This window comes from Idiotropiscis lumnitzeri, chromosome 13 (assembly GCF_059441095.1).
Source record: "Idiotropiscis lumnitzeri isolate Australia: NSW breed Sydney's pygmy pipehorse chromosome 13, RoL_Ilum_1.0, whole genome shotgun sequence".
Lineage (NCBI taxonomy): Eukaryota > Metazoa > Chordata > Actinopteri > Syngnathiformes > Syngnathidae > Idiotropiscis > Idiotropiscis lumnitzeri.
In genome coordinates, this window is record NC_142403.1 from 15191804 (window position 1) to 15213654 (window position 21851).

The following is a 21851-nucleotide window of genomic DNA, read 5'->3' on the forward strand; positions in this document are numbered from 1 at the left end:
AAACAAAAAACAAAAAATCAAGTCCTAGAAACAACGCTAACGGGCTCAACGTCAACTGCTGTCACTGTAAATTATGACGCACAAACACACACTTTGATGACATTGACACTGTGAGTAATACGGACTATTTTTTTTTTGGACTGTTCCTTCATGCAAGATGTCACAACATCCCCAGTTGTCAAGACCCCAGCTGGAGGGAAATACTCAATCAAGATCTGCCCGCCAGTTAGCATTGGCGACAAGGTGTGCGCCACACAAAACATGGACTAGAGGAAGCAGATTTCCAGTTACAAGCTGACGCTAGGGCCATTTTTTGCTGAAGTTCGTGAGGATCTCTCATAATGTTGTATAATTAAAAATGAGAACACAACAGGCAAAAGGAAATAGTCAGCTATAGCATCAGCACTCGTTCGCTACTCCCAAATCAGGATTTTTAGCGAGCTGCGCCGAGCGTAACACCCCCGCCGTCCTCTGATTGGCCGACAGCCGACGCTGAGTATCACCATCCAAAACGGCAAGTCGGTCAAGCGCACTGAAGCGTAAGTGAGCACACAAAGAAGAAGTCCAGTTGTCTTTGTGCATCACGATCACCATCCGCTCAGCTACCTTACACGCTATATTTATACTTGGGGTCAAAAGGCCCGATGTAGAGCTAATGTCATGTCGGGAGCGTGACGCGCTGACAGAAGCCGAGTACTGGAAATGGCGGCGAGATGCTGGATGGCTTCGGCGAGATGCCCCGAGGGGGGCCCGGCGTCACGGCGCGTCCATCAAAGCGTCTTCCGTCGCGGGATGTCACAACACGGCAACGTGATCCACCGTCTGGATGCTCACTCTCACATCGCTCCACGGGCACACAAACTGGAGTCAGTAAAATCATCATGTTAGATCAAGTTAAATTCCTGACACGGGTTTGATACCCTTACCCTAACTTTAAACCCAAAATCTCAAGTTTAAACTGTAACCCTGGTTTGAAAAAAACATCATTTGCAAAGCGTAATTTGAAACCCGACCCTAGGCTTGAGTTGAAACCCTATCTTCAAACCAAATATGAAACCCCATCTTGGAAGCGGTACCCTGTCTTGATTTAGTCATTTATACTTGGTCTAAAAAAAACGTTCATTCGAAACCTTATCCCCGCCCTAAAAACCTAACATGAAATTGTAATCCAGGGTTAAAATTTTTAATTTGGGACTTTCAATCCATCTTGGTACAGCAATTTCAAACCCTAACTAAGACTTGGGACCCTATTTTGTGACCCTGACTTCCTAATTTGAAACCCTTACCCAAAGTTTGAACCCTTACTCAAAACCCTAACTCTGGCTTGAAAGTCTAAATATGAAACGCGACCCAAGTTTGATACCCTAACGTCAAACCCAATACGGAAACCCTGACTTGAAACCATTATCTTGTCTTGAAATGTTTATTTAAAACCTTAATAATGCCCTAAAAATATATATTTGAAATGATTAAAAAAAAAACAATTTTTAACCCCAAATCTGTTTTGTAATCCTCACTTGACACCGTAATCGTGTATATCGCTTGTTCATTAGACACCCTTATCCTTAAAACCCTAAATCATGACCAACTCTGGTTTGACACCCTAATTTGAGACCCTAATTGGAAACTTAGGTTTGAAACCCTACATTCAAACCCTGTGGCTCTTATAGCCACAGTTGGTTGATTGGAACACACGAAAACTTAAAAAAAAAATGTAATCAACTTTTTGTTGATTATCTTAAGGCCTTTTCGCACTGCACTTAGCAACACACAGTGCAACATTGTCCAAAAGATGGGCCTATGCTGTGATGCTCCCTTCTGTTAAAAAAATGTTCAACTAGATGGTCTGGCTGAGTGATTTCAAAATTCTAACAGTGGGAAAAGCCGCCCTGTTACGTCCTGGTTGGTCGTTACGCAAGCTCTTCCAAATATGGGCAAGCTTTCCGTGGGTCGCTGTTGTCCAAAAGCAGAAAACCAAGTGCAGTATGAAACGGCCTTTGAATGGTCACCACCTCAGCCTCAATTCGAGCCAGGAAAAACTCATGGTCCTCACCTCAAATACATTTTACCGTTATGAGCCTTCAGCTTAGAACTTATGTCAAACAGCTCCACTTCATTTTCAAACTTAAATATGAACAAACACGGGAGAGCACTTAGTCCAAAACAATCGGGTCGACGGTAACTTTTACAAGCGTGTATGTCGCTAAACAGGCGGAAAGAAACACGCGGCTGGCTGACTGGCGCGTTAATGAAAGATTCAGACCACCCGATGAGATAGTTTTGTACGTGGGGGGGGGGGGAAGAACACAGCTTTGATTTCATGGCGCGAAAGTTGATAATGACGACATGGGCTGATTAGCTCGCCCTCAGCCTCGTTCTGCGCCAAGTAATTTCAGGACAGTTTCATCCAGACTGTGATTTCAGCCCTTGAAAAACAGAAGCACACAAATAGCAATATTTTGTTTGTTTCTTTTGGTCAGCCTCTGAAACTGATCGATGGTTGATGGTTGGATAATTTCTTTTACTTCATCCTTTATTTCTATTATAAATTATTTGTGCCATTTAATAATACTTTATCAGATATCATAAAAATGTGAAAATTTGTGTGAATTAATTTTTTTAACAAATAGACCATTTTTAAACTATACATATATATTCATTATTATATAAACCAAAAATATTTGAAATTAAATGTGTTCTTTGATTAAAATAAATTCAATTCATTTAAATTTATTTTTATATTTATTCCTTTTTTATAATTTATCAGTTAATTGGACAATTAAATACAAAACTATATCAAGTAAAACTGATCTTTTCTTTACTGTTCATGTTTTGTTTCTGAAAATAAAATCGGAGAATACTTTTGAATCAATTTGTTCTTTGAAAAAAAATTGAAAAAGTATTTTCATTAACCATTGTTTCAAAATTTGTTGTTATTTAAACACAGCGACAATAATAAAATTCAAGGAGCGTGGCCAAGTGAGTGACATCAGGATCTGATTAGTCTGTGCGAGAGTGTTTGGGCAGCTCCTTGCGAGTGTTTTCATTTTGTATTTGTCCCGTTCCACACAAGGTGAAAAAATGGACTGCTCGTAACAGAAAAAAAAATAAGTCAAGGTACTTGGAAGTGAAGATACCACATGATGTCTTTTTCGCACTTTGGGGAGTATTTTCAGTGAGCTTTTTTTTTTTTTTAAATGAGGTTAACAGTGACCTCCAGTAACCAAACCAAAGAAGCATCAAGTGAGTCTTTGATTTCGAGAAAAAAAAAAAAGAATAAAAATCACCAGCGGTCAGCGTGGACACGCGAGCAGGAGGTCAGCGTAGTTGTGGTGTAGCGTAGCGGCGGTGGCGCTAACGCAACGGGTTGATGAGTAGTCTATTTTGACACTAGCGCTCGCCTCCTTGTTAACTCACCAAAACAGAGATGATGAGCTCGGACAAGCGAGCAGCAAAACTCTCGGAGGGAAACATTTAGAGGGAAGGAGAAAAGCCGCACTGTCGGGTTTGTCCTCGTGTACTTACTAAACACCAGAGTAGGTAGATTTCATCGCATCATACACTTGCTCTCTCAGCACAGCGGTGTGCAAATCGGTAGAGGTGCTAAATGGAAAACGACATTCAACCAAAATATCCGTCTCAAATTGAGGCTCACTGAGGGCAAGCGGTTTCCAAAACAGGATTAGCGTCTCAAACCAGGGTCGTTTTCAAATTGTAATCCTAACCCAGGCTGCATGTGAAGACAAGCCTTTTGGAGAAACCCTAATCCTGATTTATTTTAGAACCCCATTTTGAAACCTTCATTTCAATCTTTTTTTTTTTTTTAAACAAAACGCGTTGTAACCGAAATTTGAACCGCTAACCCAGGTTGAAACCACAACCCCTTTAAGAAATCTTTATTTAAAAAGGTTGCAATGTTACACATTCACAGAAACTGTCTAATCCTGTCAAAAAATCTCATTTGAAACCCTAACCCAATATTGGAAACCCATCTTAAAAAATTAAGACTTGGTAGAAACCCAATTCCTAATTTTAAATCCTAACTTGAAACCATAAACACTTGGGGATACAGTCCTTTGAAATCCTGACCAACTGGGCCGTAGTTTGCCCACGCCTGCCTTAGCCGATCTGAACCGTCCCACTTGGTGGCAGCAAGACGGCGACATCAAGCTGCCTTTTTGCAACTTTTTCCAACTATTAACACTCAGGGAGCGATTGTTCCCGCCGGAGCGTGCAGGTCGAGCGATTGATTTTGAGCGGCCGGCTCCCTAATTGCCCGTAAATCATCCAGTCGTTACTCGTTACACTGATTCGGTTACGGCAGAGCTTTAGAATCACGGCGTGGAAGGAACAAGTCGCCACTTGCAAGGACAGTAGAACTCTGGATAAAAAAATTAAAAAAAGCTTCCTTTAAAAAATTATAGTCAATTTGAGTCCTCCAAATATTTTTTCATTTTAAGTCAAACTTAAATTAAACAAAAATGCTACTGTGTTCCGCCATCAATTTATTGCGTGCGGCGACTGAAGTCAACTTCAATTAAAAAGGGCTATTTCACAAAGCAATTTAAATACGAATGAAAATCTTTATTTTAATGTTGTTAGAAAACCAGAATCTTCAAATTTATAATCGCATTCAAAAAATGAAACAAATTAAAATAAATCTGTTCGAGCGTGAGGTGCCTAAACTTGAACGACTTCCAACCTGTTGTTGTTTCTCTCGCTCACAATTGACGTGGCGAGCCAATTTTTTTATTGTTTTTTTTTTTTTACTGGTCTCCACTAGCTAAAAATAAAACAAAATCAGTAAATAACGTTTTTATATATATATATATATATCTATATATATATATATATATATATAGATATATATATATAAAAACCACGTCAGGTAAAAAGCAGCAGGTCGCCCATACATTCGGCTTCACAGGCGCTAACCCGCGCTCGATACCGGACAGGTGCCTATCAATTTTTTACGGCGTGTTGACAAAAGCTTTCAGGTCGCCTTGGCTAATACGCGATAGCACATGTTTTCTCCCGACTAAGCTATGCATTTATACTATATTTTATTTACAAAAAAAAAAAAAAAAAAAAAAAAAAAAAAAAAAAAAAAGGACGAGCTGTATGTAAGCAAGAAAGAGGCTAGCCTACATACATGTGCTTGTCAAGTTCCACCATGCATTGCATAAAGCTTTGGCTGCAAACCCGTTTTTCAAAGGTCAGATTCAAGCGCTTTTCAAGCACGTTCAGGTTGTCCTTTTCAAGTTTTTACGGCACCTTGCCACAATCACATTTTACCACATACAATTTTTTTTTTGTTATTAAAATATATATATTTTTTTTACCTTTTTCAGTTTTATTTTATTTTACTTCCAATGATAAAATATAATAGATTGACTGATTTAGGTTGTATTAATTGGAGCAGTTTTTTTTTTTAATTTTTTTTATTAATTTTCTATTTTTATCCATCTATCCATCTTCAGCTTATCCGGGTTCGGGTCACAGGGGCAGCACATTTAGTAGGGAAGCCCAGACGACTCTTTCCCCAGCTACTCGGAAGCCACTATGAATTAAATGAATAAAAACTATTAAGAAATATGCCCAGATAAGTCTGTATTCCTGAAACGTTGGCTGCAACTAAACTACTTGTGTTTTCACACACACACACACACACGCTCTACGTTGAGGCCACAGAGTTCAATGGGAGCTAAATGAACAGCCAATCAATTATTCATGTCCGTGTATGTTAACCTTGTTGTCACTTTGTATACGTGTACAAATATACAAGAGGAACTCTCTGTATGCCTCATTCAGTGCACAATAACACTAAATGCGCCATAGGCTACAACAACTTTTTTTTTTAATACATATAAATCACGTGCCTGTCCTACATTGATTGAAACGATTTGGTTTTGTGCCCAAGGCATTGACTTTCTTTTAATATCCTTAAAAATCAACTCGTTTATGTAGGTCGAGGCACATTTAGTTGATATTGCCAAACAAAATGAGGCCTCGTTCGGGCTGGAGTTTTTTTTTAAAGGAGGAATACTATACTTTTTTTTTTTTTTTCTAGGAATGGTGTCCAAGGATAAAGCGCGTAAGGCTTTGCTGAAATGCAGTACCAGAGAGTGAAAAAAAAAATGTATGGGCCAAAACAAAAAATGTGCGTACTTCTGACATTAGCATAGCCGTCGTGCATGTGGGGCATTCAGCGTCAACGATGCAAAGTCGCAACCTTTCTGCTATTTTATTGTTTGCTTCTTAAAAATAATTTGTTTTTTGAAATCAAATTAAATTTGGCAGGTGTGCTCACAAAATATTTGCTGGGCTGCTTAATTTAATTTCAAATCCCATTTGCTGGCTAAATAGGGTGCTCGCGTTACCTGAGTGTTTCGCGGCTTGTATGGAGAACTGCTCTGCAGGTCGGCCAAGATGCTGGTGAGAGAGTCGATCTCGGCATCCAAGCTGGAGCGTCGCTCCTCCAGAGTCTTCTCGGGTCCTCTCGTCTGCAACAAACAAACATCAGAGAAACGTCAACGAAACGTAGCAAGGGCACATTCGATTTTGTACGGCGTGAGGGACTCCAATAAACAAAGCATTTTTTGCTGAGGTTGCACAATGTTGTCTGTTTGGATGTTAGCTAGCAGGCTGCGTAAGACGTGAATTTATTGTATATACTGTATTTTTATGACTGTGGCGACAGCCAGCAGGCAGCTCATCTAAAACCAGGAAATGGGGAGTTCCTAGCTGTATCGCCGTCAGCCAATCAGAAAACAGTGGCGACACGGCGGCGCTCGGACAGCGTCGTAGAACCAGCACTGATGTGGTTCTGAAAAGCGGTTCCCAAAAAAAAAAATTTAAGAAAAAAAAAAACTACATTTGCATTTTTTTCACGTTTTCTGAAAATGTTCGAATAATACTAAGGCTGCTATACTGTTAGGCTAACACTTCCCTCTTAAAAAAAAAAAAAAAGTTGCTATGCAGACATGATCGAGCGATGATTCAAGTCTGCATTAATCAGTCAGAGCTGTTGGCTGGACAAAAATGAAATGAATGAAGGAATGGAATGGAATCGAATGCACCGCTCCACAGGAGATTGCGTAACATGGCAGCGCACAAGCAAAGCTTTGTGAAGCAGCGCATCAAATCATCAAACACTCATTGTGGATTATTTTGCACTCCTCGTTACTCATCACAGCGGAATGTCAAGCACGTAAAGCGACGTGTTGCCGTCTTTTATTGCTCCCAGGTTCCAACAGGTGTCCCATCGGCTTTTTGTCATCGGACTTACCCTCACTTTCCCCAATAACAATATTTTTCATCTTTTCTAATTACTTTTTGCAATCTTCTTTTCTCCTCGCTTATCGCCAGGGTGCAAAAAGTGATGTTCTTGTCGCCCCATTTTGTTTGACGCCAGCTCGCCCTACAACAGTTAGTTGTCTGTTGTTCTTGCTTTTTGTGCTCTCTTCTCTCATTGTTTCCCTCCAAACGGGTTGCTTTGTACGCTCTTCGCCTTCCTGATCCCCAGATTTCAGTTCTTGTTGTTATTTTGTCTGCCTTTTTCGTTTTTAGTTCTTTCTCTTCTCCTTGTTTGTCAGCAGCTTCGACAAACAGGCGCAGGCATTTGTTGTCATTTGGGCTTGCTTTTTGCGCTCTTTCCTCCTTGCCATCCCCCGGGTTCAATCTGATGTTGTTGTCATTTTCGTCTTCTTATTGATTTTGTACTCTCTTCATCACAAGTGTCACCAACAGGTGTTGCTGCCTTCTTTTTTTAAATCTTGTTTACTCTCAGGTCCCAATAGATAGTTGTCTTTTGTTTTGGATTTTTTTTTGTGCTCTCCTTGTTGATCCACAGGTTCCCCCAACACGGCAGTCATGACCAAGCTTCACCAACAGGTGTCAGCCTTCAGTCTTAAGAGCAGAGAAAGTTTGTTTGCTTGCATGTGTGTGTGTGTGTTTGTGCATGTGTGTGTGGGGGGGGGGGTCCTGGAGTTCAGGCTCATAGCTGCGGGCATGGAGCCGAGCTGCAAAGCATCCACGCTTGGCTGCGAGTCAGCGCGGACGAACAGCCTCATGCTTGGGCCGGACCTCGCCGCGTGAACTCGGGAGCGCGGCACGCTTGCGGCATTCTGCTACTCCTCGCCGACACTTCGGACAGAAATGAGAAGGGGGGGGAAAGGAGAGAAGAAAAAAGCGGCAAGCGAGCGTTTCTCACCTGATAGTCGTACGAGTTGGCGGGCGGAGGCGGCGGGAAGGAAGCAGCCGACGACGGCGGCAGGCGGATCGGATCAGCGGCGGGCGGCGGAGGAGGAGGAGGGTAGTCCGCTAGAGAGGGAAAGAAAAAAAACTAAGAGGTTACACTTCATTTCATCAAAGGATTAATTCTACATTATAAAATGTGTAGTTCCACCTAATATTGTTGGGAAAAAAATTGAGAAAGTAAGTGCTGAAAAGAGTCAGATGTTTATTCTGCTATGTGCAGTTCGGCAAAAAGTTTTATAAGAATGAGGCAGAGTGTGCTCGCTTCAAGATGCTTCTTGCGAAATCAATTTGAAGTTAACTGTAAAACTAAACAAAAAACAAAGTAGCCACTATTTAGCCAAACCACATACTCACAAAAGAGCACTAGCTTAATGCTAGCATGGAATGGAAAAATTCAGAAATGGGCTGAGGAAACTACCATTGACTTTGCAGTCGTTCTAAACCTTTAAGTATCCGAGCCCAACACATACAAGCAAAGCAGGGAGCAATACTCACATGGATATATTATTTATCCTCTGCGAAGAACGATTAATACTACCGCTAATTAAAATGTATCAAATAGTTTATCTTGGGCTTATTTTCTTAATATCAGAAAAACCTGTCATTGGATCACTGTCTGATAGTCTTCCATCACTGTAAAATGAGTGAGCTTCTCTGTCGTGAAAGAAGGAAATTGACCAAATAGTTCATGTATTTAGATAAGAAAAAAAAAAAAAAAAACATCTCTAAAATATTTAAGAATTAGAGCTGGACGACATAGGAAAAACATGCAATATGTGCACAGAATATTGCAATATCAATTTTATTGTGATATTTACCTAAAGAAATGACATTTTTGTTATACAACAAAAGAAAGGGATTTTTTCATGCGGCAAAATAAGCAAGTTTTTTTAAATAAATAAATAAATAGATAAAAAGATAGATAAATAGATAAATAAATAAGCAAATAAATCAATCAATCAATAAATAAATAAATAACCTGACTCTTTTCTCCTATTGGCTGACAATACGCATTCAAGGTTGCATCTGGCCAAGCTCAGACAAAAGCATCACAATTGCATATGAAACTAATCATTTACTGCAGATCTTTGGAATACGCAATATTGCACATGCCATTTTGCGATGATCACATTTTTGGGATACATTGTGCAGCCCAACCAAAACTACATAATTAAACCAAATTTGCAGACACGAGTGACTGTAAAGCTGTTGGGGGACATTGCTGTTTTCACATCTTGCTAGACCTTAGTTCAATAAGCTTTTTTACATGTAATACAATTGGGAATTGGAGTCAAAGCTATAAAAAGCGTTTTGGTCGCAGTGCCCCAACCATTCTGATAAATGAGTGAATAATGTCAAAAGAGTCATTTTTCAATGAGAAAATGGCAAAATCAAAGCTCCTGATCTCCTCTCATAAATAGGCAACGTCCGCATGATCCCCCCACGTGGTCCCCACTGAAGGTCGATTACTCACAAAAGCAAATATTGCCCTGCAAAAATGGATCAGCACCTGCGTCCTGCCTCATTTTGATTGAGATTTTATACAGCGCGTACGGGAGACAAAAAGCTCCATTGTGTCGTGTTTGGAGGCCTCCCAGAAAAAAAATACAAGGCTAAAATTGTGGCGAGTGACAAAACAGCAGACACGCGACAGGCCGCTGACTCGTTTTGGCTCATCAGCTGATGTCAAGCATTAACTTCAGTTATTTGACAAAATAGGAATGCATAAATAATGAAGAGAAATATTCCACAACAAAATAAAAAAACAATCCGCACTTAACATTTCGCCACACAGGATCCATTTGTGGTAAATGTACATTTAAAGCAGGCGTGCGCAAACTACGGCCCGGGGGCCACATGTGGCCCGTTAAACGTTTTAATCCGGCCCGACGAACTTGAAAAAAATTAAATGAATAAACCTGGTTAATGTTTTATTTTTTAAATACTGTGTGTTTTTCAAAGACATTTATATTGTTGTAATGCTTTTGTTCACTTTCATTTAAAATTAATAATTTTTTTTCCAATGAGATGAGATTACCAAAACACTCCATCCATCTGCTCCTGGTCCGGCCGGCCCCTCTGTCAAATTTTAGAACCCATTGTGGCCCGCCAATCAAAAAGTTTGCCCACCCTTGATTTAAAGTATATTACGAATATAATCATTTCTCCTTCCAGTTATGACGAGAATCACCTGGCATATTAGCAAATAACACAAAAACTACTAAATGATCAATAGAGAGAGGGGTGGGGGTCCAAAGTCTGTAGTCTCGGATGTTGAAAGTCAGGAGAATTCGGTGGATTGACACACATAATTGTAGCAATTTGCCTAACGAAGAAGTCGTAGTCTGATAATCTGGATGTAAGGATTTTTTTTTTTTTTTAAGATTACAAATGTAAAATGTGTTTTTGGAGGGCGAGGGAAAGGAGCCAAATTTGCACTCCTTAAATCGGCGCTAATCCAAAAGGATTGCAGCGGGGGCCACATGTTTCAGACGGGATAAGGAGTTCCGCGGCCAAATTAAACCAAGACTTAAGACGGCGGGATCATCGTACATGAGGCGGACATGAACGGGAACTGGTGCCAATTCCGAGACTTTGACGAATTTCATTACGTCTTAATTGATGTCGTCGGTGTCGCTTATCCGAGGCAGACTGGCAAATTAATTTAGCAGACAGATAATGCGGCGTGGTCCTAATTGGACACATGTCGTGACGTTTTCTGCGCTCACGACATTGCGGGAATTGAGAGCGTCGTGCTGGCAGCCGCCAAGTTTTTTGTCGTGTAAAACTTTCAATCAAACTTTGCCAGTTAGGTTATCATTTTACTGCATTATTCGGGTTTAATTTACATATTATATATGTATATATATATATATATATATATATATATATATTTCTTAGGGATTTGACTTTACTCTGCTATTTCAATCACGTCATTTTTCTCTTTTTTTTTTTTTATCCCAAATTTCTTTGCCATTGAGGTATACATATGCATGGTTGTTTAATTCAATTGGCATCAGGACTGAAAATGTCTTGGAAGTGTTCCTGTACCAAAAAAGTTAAAGCCGCTTTACAGGTTATTAAAAAATATCCTAATTTATTTTTCAAAATCAGAACCCTTTAAATAAAAAAAAAAGCCCAAAACAGATTTTTATTGTTCACAAACATCCATGTGACAAAGAATGAGGCGTCACAAGGCCGTTTTTTTATTTCTCCAAACAATTCGCACCCCCCCAAGCTAAACGGATTTGTTGATAGGAAGTGGCCCTTTTTGCCACATGATGCCGCGGCGCTGATCAGCAAAGCCGATTAAAAAAAAATAATAAAAAAAAAAAACTTGAAAAAAAATGTAAAAAAAAGTTTAAAAAAAAAAAAAACATCTGACGAGCTCTTTTTCTTATCAAACTTGCTATAAGTTGCGAGTAAACGAACTAATTGTGGACTCTTTCAGTGTCGCTAAGCGTTTGCATAAGCGCTTTTTCTTTCCTGCTCCGAGGCAAGGTTGACGAGAGACTGTTTAGTCGCGGTCCCTGGCGTGCCTCGCCGGGAGGATTGACAGGAAGTCCAGCAGCGAGCGGTCTCGGCAGCACCGTGGAGACCGCTCATTCAGGCCTGGTGGCTTACACATCAATACGTGCTTCATTTTGTGTGTATTACCACAAGCCCTTGATGTTTCTTTGCTTTGCGACTGCAATTTTCAAGCCCTGCAATGCCATCTGATGACAATCAGTTCACAGGAGAGCTAAAGTATAGTAGTAAAAGTGAAGCTGAAAACGAAACAAAAATGAGGATTCAGGGTTCCAAGGAGTGTAGCATTGTTGAGCGACCTACCAGAGGGAAAATTGTCATAAATGAATTATAAACATGAAGCCCATGAAGTCGATTTCACTTCACAACATGAAATTTGTTTATCATGCGCCCACCCACAAAAAAAAGGATTTGTTAAGTCATTCACTACCAGCCGAATTTAAAAAAAAAAAAAAAAAAGCATCTTTGACGTCTCTAGCCGTCAATGGCAGTAAATGACTTAATGGGCGAAAAACCTCAGGAAGTGTGCCATTTTGCTTCTAAGCGGCCATTTTTGGCTCATACAGGGCTCACTAAAAAATAAGAAAACCAACTCCGGTTGGTTTCACAAACAAGAAATTTGGTAAGCATGTCTATGACTTGACCCACAAGAAATGTCTCAAGAAGCCATGGCCCACCAAAACACAAGAAGGCAGCCATTTTGGTTTGAGGCAGTCACTTGCAGTAGCGCCCCATGGAATTTGGGGAATGTGCTGACCTCAGCGCCAGTTTCACTGAAAATTTGGTAGGGAGGGTAGCTGACTGGTCAACTAGTCCACCTCACAATTCAGAGGCGCAGGGTTCGATTCCAGCTCCGACCTTCCTGTGTCGAGTTTGCAAGTTCTCCCCATGCATGTGTGGATTTTCTCCGGGTATTCCGGTTTCGTCCCACATTCTCTCAAACATGCATAGTAGGCTATAAATTGTCTCTCTCTGATTCTGAATAGGTGCAACTGCGAGCACGAGTGGTTGTTCGCTTGTGTGTACCCTACGATTGATTGGAAGGCAACCAGTTCAGGTTGGCGGACATTTCCAGGGTGTTACGCGTGGAGCAGGATTTGGACCCAAACACAGACATGACACGTTAGTTGAAAAGTAAAAGTCTTTATCTAGGAAAATACAAAGTAAAGAGAGTGAAGGTCTGCATTCGGAAGACATGGAAGAAAGCTGACGTCTCAGTCAAAGAAAGCTTGACGTAAGGACAATGATCTGAAAAACTCTAAGACATCAGGCCTATATGACATAATAAAGGACCATAGCAACTGCATAGCAACGGATACATTAAGACACGTCAAGAACCAACCAGTCACAACACAGGGGGGCACTAAAAATAAGAAAACTAACTACACCACTTTGAACAGTCGGACTGCAAAGCCAGTTTCACTTGGCAACATCTGGGAGACATGAAAATCATGACTTATATAAAAAAAAAAAAAAAAAATAATAATAATAATAAAAGCTTTTATTGGTTAAATATTTAAGTAACACGAAGTATCTAATTTCACTGCACCTTCTCAGCATGACAGCGGTCTGCTTCATGTTGTGACACATTCTCTCTCTGGAGACACACACCCATGCACGTGCACACACACAAACACACACGGGCACAGTCAACATGCATAGCAAACATTTCATAGCCGTCATTTGTTTCAACCCGTTTCAAATGTTCCGATAAGGAGTCTGGCTGCTCGTTGAAAAGCGTTCACCTTTTCTGCCAGCGTTTTTTTTTTCCCCCCGTGCTACAATAAAATAATCCACCTATTGTTCCCCATCTCAATTACTCATCCGGAGGGGATTCTCTCCTTTTTTTTGTCAGGGTTTTCCTGTTTTTTTTTTCACATCTCCAAAGTACCCCAAAATCCTGCGGCTTCGTCTGCACTTGAGAGGACTAAAATGTCATGAATCTGTCTACTTTTTCTGTACGCATCTCGCTAATTAAGAGCTCCACTCCTCGCTTGGATTTTTCTTTTCAATTTATTTATTTATTTTCTTTTTTTTTTCCGCCTCTCCAGACTAAAACAGATCCCTTAAGTATAATAATGTGCGCTATAAAAATGAAAATAAAGAAATAAATAAAGTGGGGGGGGCTTGCAAAACAAGGCAGCTCATTCTCCTTGCTTGGAAAATTGGTTCCGTCTTGTGGGCCGGAAACTGATAAAATACTTGCTCTTTATTTGGCATGACATTGTTTTTTAGTGCTGAGGATGGGTACAAACAAGCTAATTCCTTTTTTTGTGGTCATTTTTTTTTTTTTTACACGTTACAAAATCGTATTGTATAAAATGATGTGAAATTAAGGGCAGTTTTTTTTTTTTAATCTTTTCACCATTTCTTTATACAACACATTATATAACGACAACGGTAAATTAAGACAGATAAACATCGCTGTCAAGCTTTGACTCAGTCTTTAGTCGGACTTTTTTTGTTTGCAGCGCACTGCAATAACGCTTCGGCACGCTTTCACTCTGGTGCCTCTTTCGGTTTTTCTTTTTGGGTATCACATCGCAGTCACGTCGTCGCACACTCACTTTGTGCATCTTCAGATTTTTGTGCTGATCAAATTACCTGTTTCATTATTTTATACTTGAGGGTCTTTTTCTCTTGTAGCATCGTGCAAGGTGCTACTTTTTCAGGCTTGTTCGTGAGCTTGTCAGACTGACTCTGTACGTGTGAGTAAGTCTTCGCCAACGATGAGGAAATGCAACATATTTAGGGTTCATCAATGTATTTATCAGATCAATGTTAGTACATAGACACGAACATGAAAAGTGACAGCACATGTATGCATCTGCAGACGCTTGTCAAAAAGATAAGACGTCTTTATGAGCGCATTAATCCCTCCTATGTATTTATTTTTTTTTTATCAATTTTCTGATGTAAAAATGAGGATTAGCATAGAAATTAAGAGACAAGTCAATTTGGCAACGTGCCTCACAGCCGCCTTTGTCTCGCCTTTGTGCCTCCAAAGGGAGGGGGGCGGCTTCATTGAGGCCATTAGCGGGGTCCGCTGCCTCCAAATCTTTTTCGCGGAGAACTTGTGCCGATTCCCAGCGGGAAGGGAAGCGCGAGCCAGACGACGACTCAAGATGACTTACAACAGATTTGAGGGTTTAACTTGTCGCTATAGATTGATGCCATGCAGATCAGCTGCTCTTCCTCATGAAGACACTTTTACAGTTTCACAGGGATATGCAGAAAATATGAACACAAAAGAGGAATGAAACGTGTTTTCAGCACTTGTGTCGTCTGCCCAGAGAGGATTGCTACGACGGGATTTAAGATTTTAAAAAATAAATAAATAAATTACTTGTCATTTTATAAAAGAATAATTGTACATTTGCTGATGAATTTGCTGTCCATCTAAACTCGGGGAGGGCAAACTTTTTGATTGGCGGGCCACAATGGGTTCTAAAATGTGACAGAGGGACCAGGAGCAGATGGATGGCGTGTTTTGGTGACTTCACCTCAACGGAGAAAAAATAATACATTTCATTTTAAATGAAAGTGAACAGAAGCATTACAACAAAATATATGTCTTTGAAAAAAAACCACAGTATTTAGAAAATAAAACATCAACAAGGTTTATTCATTTAATTTTTTTTAAGTTCAGCGGGCCGGATTAAAACGTTTAACGGGCCACATGTGGCCCCCGGGCCGTAGTTTGCCCACGCCTGATCTAATCACATGTACAGTTCACCAGTATCATCAACGTGAGTGCCAGGGGAAATATTAAGAGACAACCGTTTGTTTGGAACAGAAACAGCTCACAAGAATAGAATTTAAAAGCTGGTTGAGACGTTTTCCAAAGGTTTTTTTCACATAAAAAAAAAAACAAAACCAAAAAAACAAAACTGTTTTTTTTTTTTTTTCTTGTCAGTTAGTCACTTTATCCACTTTTAGTTGCACCAGACCTTAAAATGAACACGAAATTGAAGAAAACATGGTGGCAAACAATGTGTAATAATACTCTAATTCGTGTGACATTAGCATTTGTCGCTGTCACTCTTCAACGTGACATACTGGAACAAGACGTCATGCGTCTGTTATATTTTTTTTTTTCAGGCCAGCGGCGGCGTCCATTTTGACGTCAGCAAGCTTTGAACCTGCGAGCGCTAATTGAGAGAAGAAGCAGCGGGAAGAGCTCCTTAATCGCAACGCTTCCACTCTCTTTATTGAGCAATTAGCTTCAAGAGGCTGCTCGCTCAACAAGGAATCCTAATAGGCTGCTTTAAGCGGCGAGCGCTCTTAATCGCCATCCGGAGTGTCCTTTATGGATCCGCCTGTGTCACGGGGACTAATATTGTACTAAGCCCTGTTTTTCACATTAGCCTGTCTGAAGCGATTGTGCAACTGCGCGATTCTCGCATTAGCATGAGCGGAAATGTGATCGCAGGTGAAGAGCTTCTTGTGTATCCAAGTGGATTAAGTGGAGTTCTAGATGTGTAAATTAAAGCTGAGCGTGGCAATGAATGGGCCTCACCACCCCTTTTTCACACCAATTAATTTAACTTTCAATTTGACTCAATATGCCTGACTGCCAGTAACAATTCACAACATGGGCCCTTGAGACTTTTTCCATGTTTGGGGGCAAACATTTTTTACCCCTAATTTACACCCATGGAATTTTCACCAAAAAGGTTGCAACAAAACAAAATTGCTCATTTCCCGTTCAATTTCAGACAAGGATCGATTAGAATATTCCATGCATCAGAATTTTGTGAATGCCAGTAAAAAGAATTGCCTGGATTATTTTTGTCTAACTTTCAGGGTACTCCGAGTTGTCTGCTTTGAGCCAAAATGATCAACAACTCGGGCTGGGGGCAAGTCGAGCATGCCGATCACCAAAAAATGGTCGCCGATAAATTTTCTTGCTGGCACCAATGTACGCCAACCGCACAGACATTTCCAGGCCAAAAAAATACACTACACTCTTTCGCAACCACTCATTAAATGTTCACTGCGTATTATAGCGCCCTCTGTTGATGGAAAGATGGCACTGCGGTCAGAGAGATTTAGCAGTTTAGGGGCACGTCTCGTTAAGTGTCTATATCGTGATTGGAATACGATTCGCGGTTCCCTGTGTCAAAGGCACCAATCCAACCCATTGTTCTTTCCAAATTTCGAAGTTGCGTTTACCTGCGGGATCCGGTTCAGTGGCATGCTTGTACGGGTTGAACTTGGGCTTGGGCGCCACCACAGGCGCAAACTTTTTGGGCGCTTGCTGCTGAGACACAGAGATGCTGGCGCTGCCCGGCGACGGCGTGGTCTCCATCCTCGCGGCCACCTGACCACCGTCGCCACTGTTGCCTACGTTCCACATGATTCTGGAAGAGCAGACAATAAAAGAAAATCAACCACTCCGGCACAATACAGTGGCTCGCCCAGTCGGCGGCGAGCCCATGAAGACAACGGAGTCGGCGAGAGCTGCACTTTGGGAAATGTTGGTGTATTTTTAACAGACTAAAAAGAAAATCTTATAAGCAAGTTACATGACTAAGAAGAATAGTAGCATAGTTTTAAGGGGGGAAAAAAAAAAGTTATGTCATTTTGAGGATAAAAATCATACGTTGAGGGAGAAAAACAAACAAGATAAACTGAGAAAAATTGACAATCACATTAGAAAATTAATACGAATAAATAAAACAGTTTCAATAAAGCTGTGTGTTCAAGAAAAACAGTTGTATGTATGAGGAAAAAATATAAATATGTTTTTGAGGAAAAAGTCCTGAAAAAAATATTTCTCGAAAAAGTTATGTTTTTACAAGAATGAAGCTTTTTGAAAAAAAAAAGTCACATTCTCATGAGACTTACAAATATCTGAGAAAAATAGTTCTTCCAGATTTTCTTTTTAAGAAAAGGTTTGAATAAATCTGAATACAATAAAATAAAAATCAACATTTTAGAGAAAAGAAATATATTATATAATATATAATAATAATAAAAAAATAAAAATAATAATATATATAAAATATAATATCTGCTTGTTTATCTTGAAGAAAAAAAGATGTGAAAACCGTAAAGCTACAACAATAAAGTCATATGTTTTGAAAAAAAATATATTAAGTGAATAACTGAAACAGGAAGTATCCTGCAAGCCAACATAAGAATATTTTGAGTTTTTTTCCACCGCTATGAACTCTCCCCACCCCACCCCACCCCTCCCAGTAATTAGGAATGCGTGAAACCTAAGTGAACTTTTTAACTATTGAGTCAGTGGCGAAGACAAGCAGAAGCAAGAAGTGATCCTGTGATCTTGACACCTTTTAATGTGTCCAAAAGCCTGGAACACGAAAACTATCAAGACGACTGTGAAGTGGCAAACCTTTTGTTGCTCTTTTTCTTGAGCTACAAAGCCCAAAAATCAGATGAAAGACAAAAGCACACTCAACACAACAACAACAACAACAGTAAAAATAATGAAATAAAAACAGATTGAAAAGTGTTGCAATGCTGCTGTAACCGCTGGTGCTGGTCGGCGTTTTGACGTTCTTCTCAAAATTCCCTGTTTCTAATTCATCCTTTAAGAACTGGCTGCAAAGCTACAACAGTCACATCCCAAGATGGTAACGATAAATACGTAACAGTCGCTCAGTAATTAACAAGATAACGAAAGCAATGCAAAGTAAGCACAAAAGTACGGAGGAAAAAAAAAACAAAAAAACAATAGGAACATATGAACTTTGAACTCTGAAATTTGAGGTGAATCATGAGCACTTAAAATGGTGACTGACTCCCAGTTAATGAGTTTGAATGTGACTGGTTAATTCAGAACATTCCCAGTCATGAAAAGGTGAGCACACTTGCACAACCACATTATTTCCATCTTTTGTTCCACATTCCCTTTCTAAAAGAAAAAAAAAAAAAAAAGCATCTGTGCTGTACAGGTTATCGGTTGCATGAATGGAAGGGAAAAAAGTTTTTGGAAATGATGATTTATCTTCAAATCACAAAAATCGAGCATTTGAACAGGGGTGTGTAGACTTTCACTACATTTATTTAAAAAAAACACAAATTTAAGGTTTCAGACTCAAGATGATGGGGATGACGTTTTGTAGCGGTGGAATTGTTCGACAAGTCGGTAAACAGTGTGTTGAGATTTGTCCCAGCAAAACAGCAACGAAGTAAAACAAGCGTCGAGAACAAGAAGCCTTTTTAACCACAAATCGCAAACTATTTCAACTATTTATATGATAACATTTCTGCCGTCCTCCTCATCCTCATTCCCTTTCTTTCTTGTTTGTTGTGCTGTTTTCTTATCCCGGCTGCGACTGATTCGGGAGGTTTACATTCTTTTGGATGGGGCCCACGCACAATCATCTTTTAATATCAGCTGAAAACCCGGCTCCTCGCGTTTGATATTTTAACGCGGGATGTCTCACACCCACCTGTCCTTTCACAAAAAAATAAATAAATAAATAAATAAAAAAGACGAGCAAAGAAAAAGGAAAATGATCTGAGGCGTGCGACACATTCAACGCGCCGCGCACGGCATACAATACACGCCGCCGCGCTTTGATCGCGACGTGTACAATCGCAGCGTGTCGTCGTTTTGTGCTTACCGGGTGCTAACGTGCGCATTGGGCATGCCAGCGTTCCAAACATCTGTCGGCGCCAGAAAGCTAACAAATGATGTGATGATGGCCATAGAATAGCAAATGGAGCTTAGTGGAACTTAGCGGTAGCTTAAACAAAAAAACTATGAAAAAAAAAATCCACACAAAAAGGAATGAAAATGTGCATTAATTTACAAGTGATGGCAAAGAGGCGAAATGTAATGATGAAATGGGACATATTGCTTTTTATCTTTTCGTGGGAAACCAGAAAAATGGGAATTTTGGCAATGTGGAAAACGGTAAATTCTTTCTGTGGAAACTGATATAGTTAAGACTGGGATGGAGGAGGGGTATTGTTTAAAACTCGTTGGTTCAGGTTAAGTAAGCAAATTCCAGAAAAATCCCAATAACAAAAGTTGCAATAATAATATAATAATAAAAAAATAAATCTCTCTCTCTCTCTCTCTCTCTCTCTCTCTCTCTCTCTCTCCTCTCTCTCTCTCTCTCTCTCTCTCTTCTCTCTCTCTCTCTCTCTCTCTCTCTCTCTCTCTCTCTCTCTCTCTCTCTCTCTCTCTCTCCCTCTCTCCCTCTCTCCCTCTCTCCCTCTCTCCCTCTCTCCCTCTCTCTCTCTCTCTCTCTCTCTCTCTCCTCTCTCTCTCTCTCTCTCTCTCTCTCCTCTCTCCTCTCTCTCTCTCTCTCTCTCTCTCTCTCTCTCTCTCTCTCTCTCTCTCTCTCTCTCTCTCTCTCTCTCTCTCTCTCTCTCTCCCCTCTCTCTCTCTCTCTCCCTCCTCTCCCTCTCTCCCTCTCTCCCTCTCTCCCTCCCTCCCTCCCTCTCTCCCTCTCTCCCTCTCTCCCTCTCTCCCTCCCATATCGCTGACCCAAGTTTCAACTAGAAACGGCTAAAAACTATTAGGAATGGCAATCGGTGTCAATCTCCATCACGAGAGGTATAAGGTTTGCCAGATGCGTACGTGTCATACTGGCAACGATTAACAACAATTTCACGGTTGCTTTTCTGAGCAATCACGCAACACAACGTTGTATTAAACAATCCTCTGCTTTGACGGAACATTTCTCTAACCCGTGATTCCTGTTAGTTAGCACGAGGCTACGTGGCGTTCCACTTTTAGAGGTCAGACTCATTAAAAGTTGCCTTATCTGGAGCCGCACTAATGGAGGCATGTCCGAGGAAGATTACATTAAAAGATGAAGCACGTGAGCGTGGATGGCGTGGATGCTTGGTGACTACACGCCAAGACTCACAATTACATACATGTTGACACTAATGACAATGAGATGATAAGCCTAAGATACAGTATTTGTAGTGCTGTTGACTTCTATATGAAATTCTAAACATTGCCCGGTTGTCACAACTAACGCTGCTGACCGTGTTGCCACTAGTAACACTCAGGTGACAAAACCAGTACAGGGAAAAAAAATATGTAGTGACTTGTGCAGCAAGTCGTTAACATTACTCCCGACTAATGCTGCTGAACGTGTTTCCAAAACGAGACACTGGTATGAAAAAGCAGCGCAAGAAACCAATTTTGTAGCGTAGTTGAATTCATCATTGTTACTGACAACTAACACGACTGACCATGTCTGCACGAATCACTAGGTGGTGCACATGCAGTTAAGATATCTCTAGGATGAAAACAATCTCATGGAGGTTTTCCAGTCAGGTTTCAAGAAATTGCATAGCACAGGCCCTGATATGAGTTTTGAATGATGTCCTCCAGGCAAATGACACTGGAGACTTTGTGTGTCTTGTTAGAGCTAACTGCAGCGTTTGACACGGTGGACCACAATTTTCTTTTGGATCGTTCACAGCATCAGGTGAGCATTAGTGGTAGCGCTCTAGAGTGGTTTAGATTTGGCTGGCAGGACCTTTTGTGTTCGCGGTATAGATAGATATTTCTACATCAAGAAGTCAGGATGATGATTGCTGAAGACTAATGCTGCTGACCGTGTTTTTAAAACCATTTAGTAGCGACACTGAAATGACAGAACAAGCACAGTAAACAATTTGCGATGCATTTCAACGTTTATATCAAGTCATCAACATGCCTCATTGTTATTCCTGACCATGTTAATGTGACAAAAAACATTTTTATTTTAACCAGCACTCCATTTTGCTAGCAGACACCATGAACCCCCAATCAATCAATTTATTTCAGTTGCAGACGACGCCAGTCAGTCGACTGATTTAACAAAAAGAAATTGACTGCCACATCAGAATGAAGTAACAAAAAGGCCACAATTTCACTCCGATTTGCCTCGCCGCCACATTTTAACCACCGACTCCCTCCGTTTTTCCTCCTGCTTGTCGTTGAGGAACTCGCTGCAGGTGTTTCTCTGCCGCATTAATTTTTCATGGCCGCCATGGAAGCCATCAAACAGAGACGATCTGGTACACTGTCAAACATTTTTCTTTTGGGCATGACGTGCTTTCTAGCAAGTCTTCAAGAAAGA

The 21851-nt window shown here is 40.4% G+C and overlaps 1 protein-coding gene across 4 annotated transcripts in view; it reads right to left on the reverse strand.

Annotated features, from left to right (window-relative positions):
* lpp (LIM domain containing preferred translocation partner in lipoma) overlaps positions 1 to 21851 on the reverse strand; it is a 98576-nt gene that overhangs the window by 45392 nt on the left and 31333 nt on the right. For all 4 annotated transcript variants that reach the window (XM_088314074.1, XM_088314076.1, XM_088314075.1 and 1 more), the window contains 3 exons: positions 16963 to 17150; positions 8213 to 8322; positions 6381 to 6503 (listed from right to left, as the gene is read on the reverse strand). In XM_088314074.1, the coding sequence (XP_088170200.1) occupies positions 6381 to 6503; positions 8213 to 8322; positions 16963 to 17146 (417 nt within the window). In that variant the 5' untranslated portion in view covers positions 17147 to 17150. The remainder of the gene's footprint in view (positions 1 to 6380; positions 6504 to 8212; positions 8323 to 16962; positions 17151 to 21851) is intronic.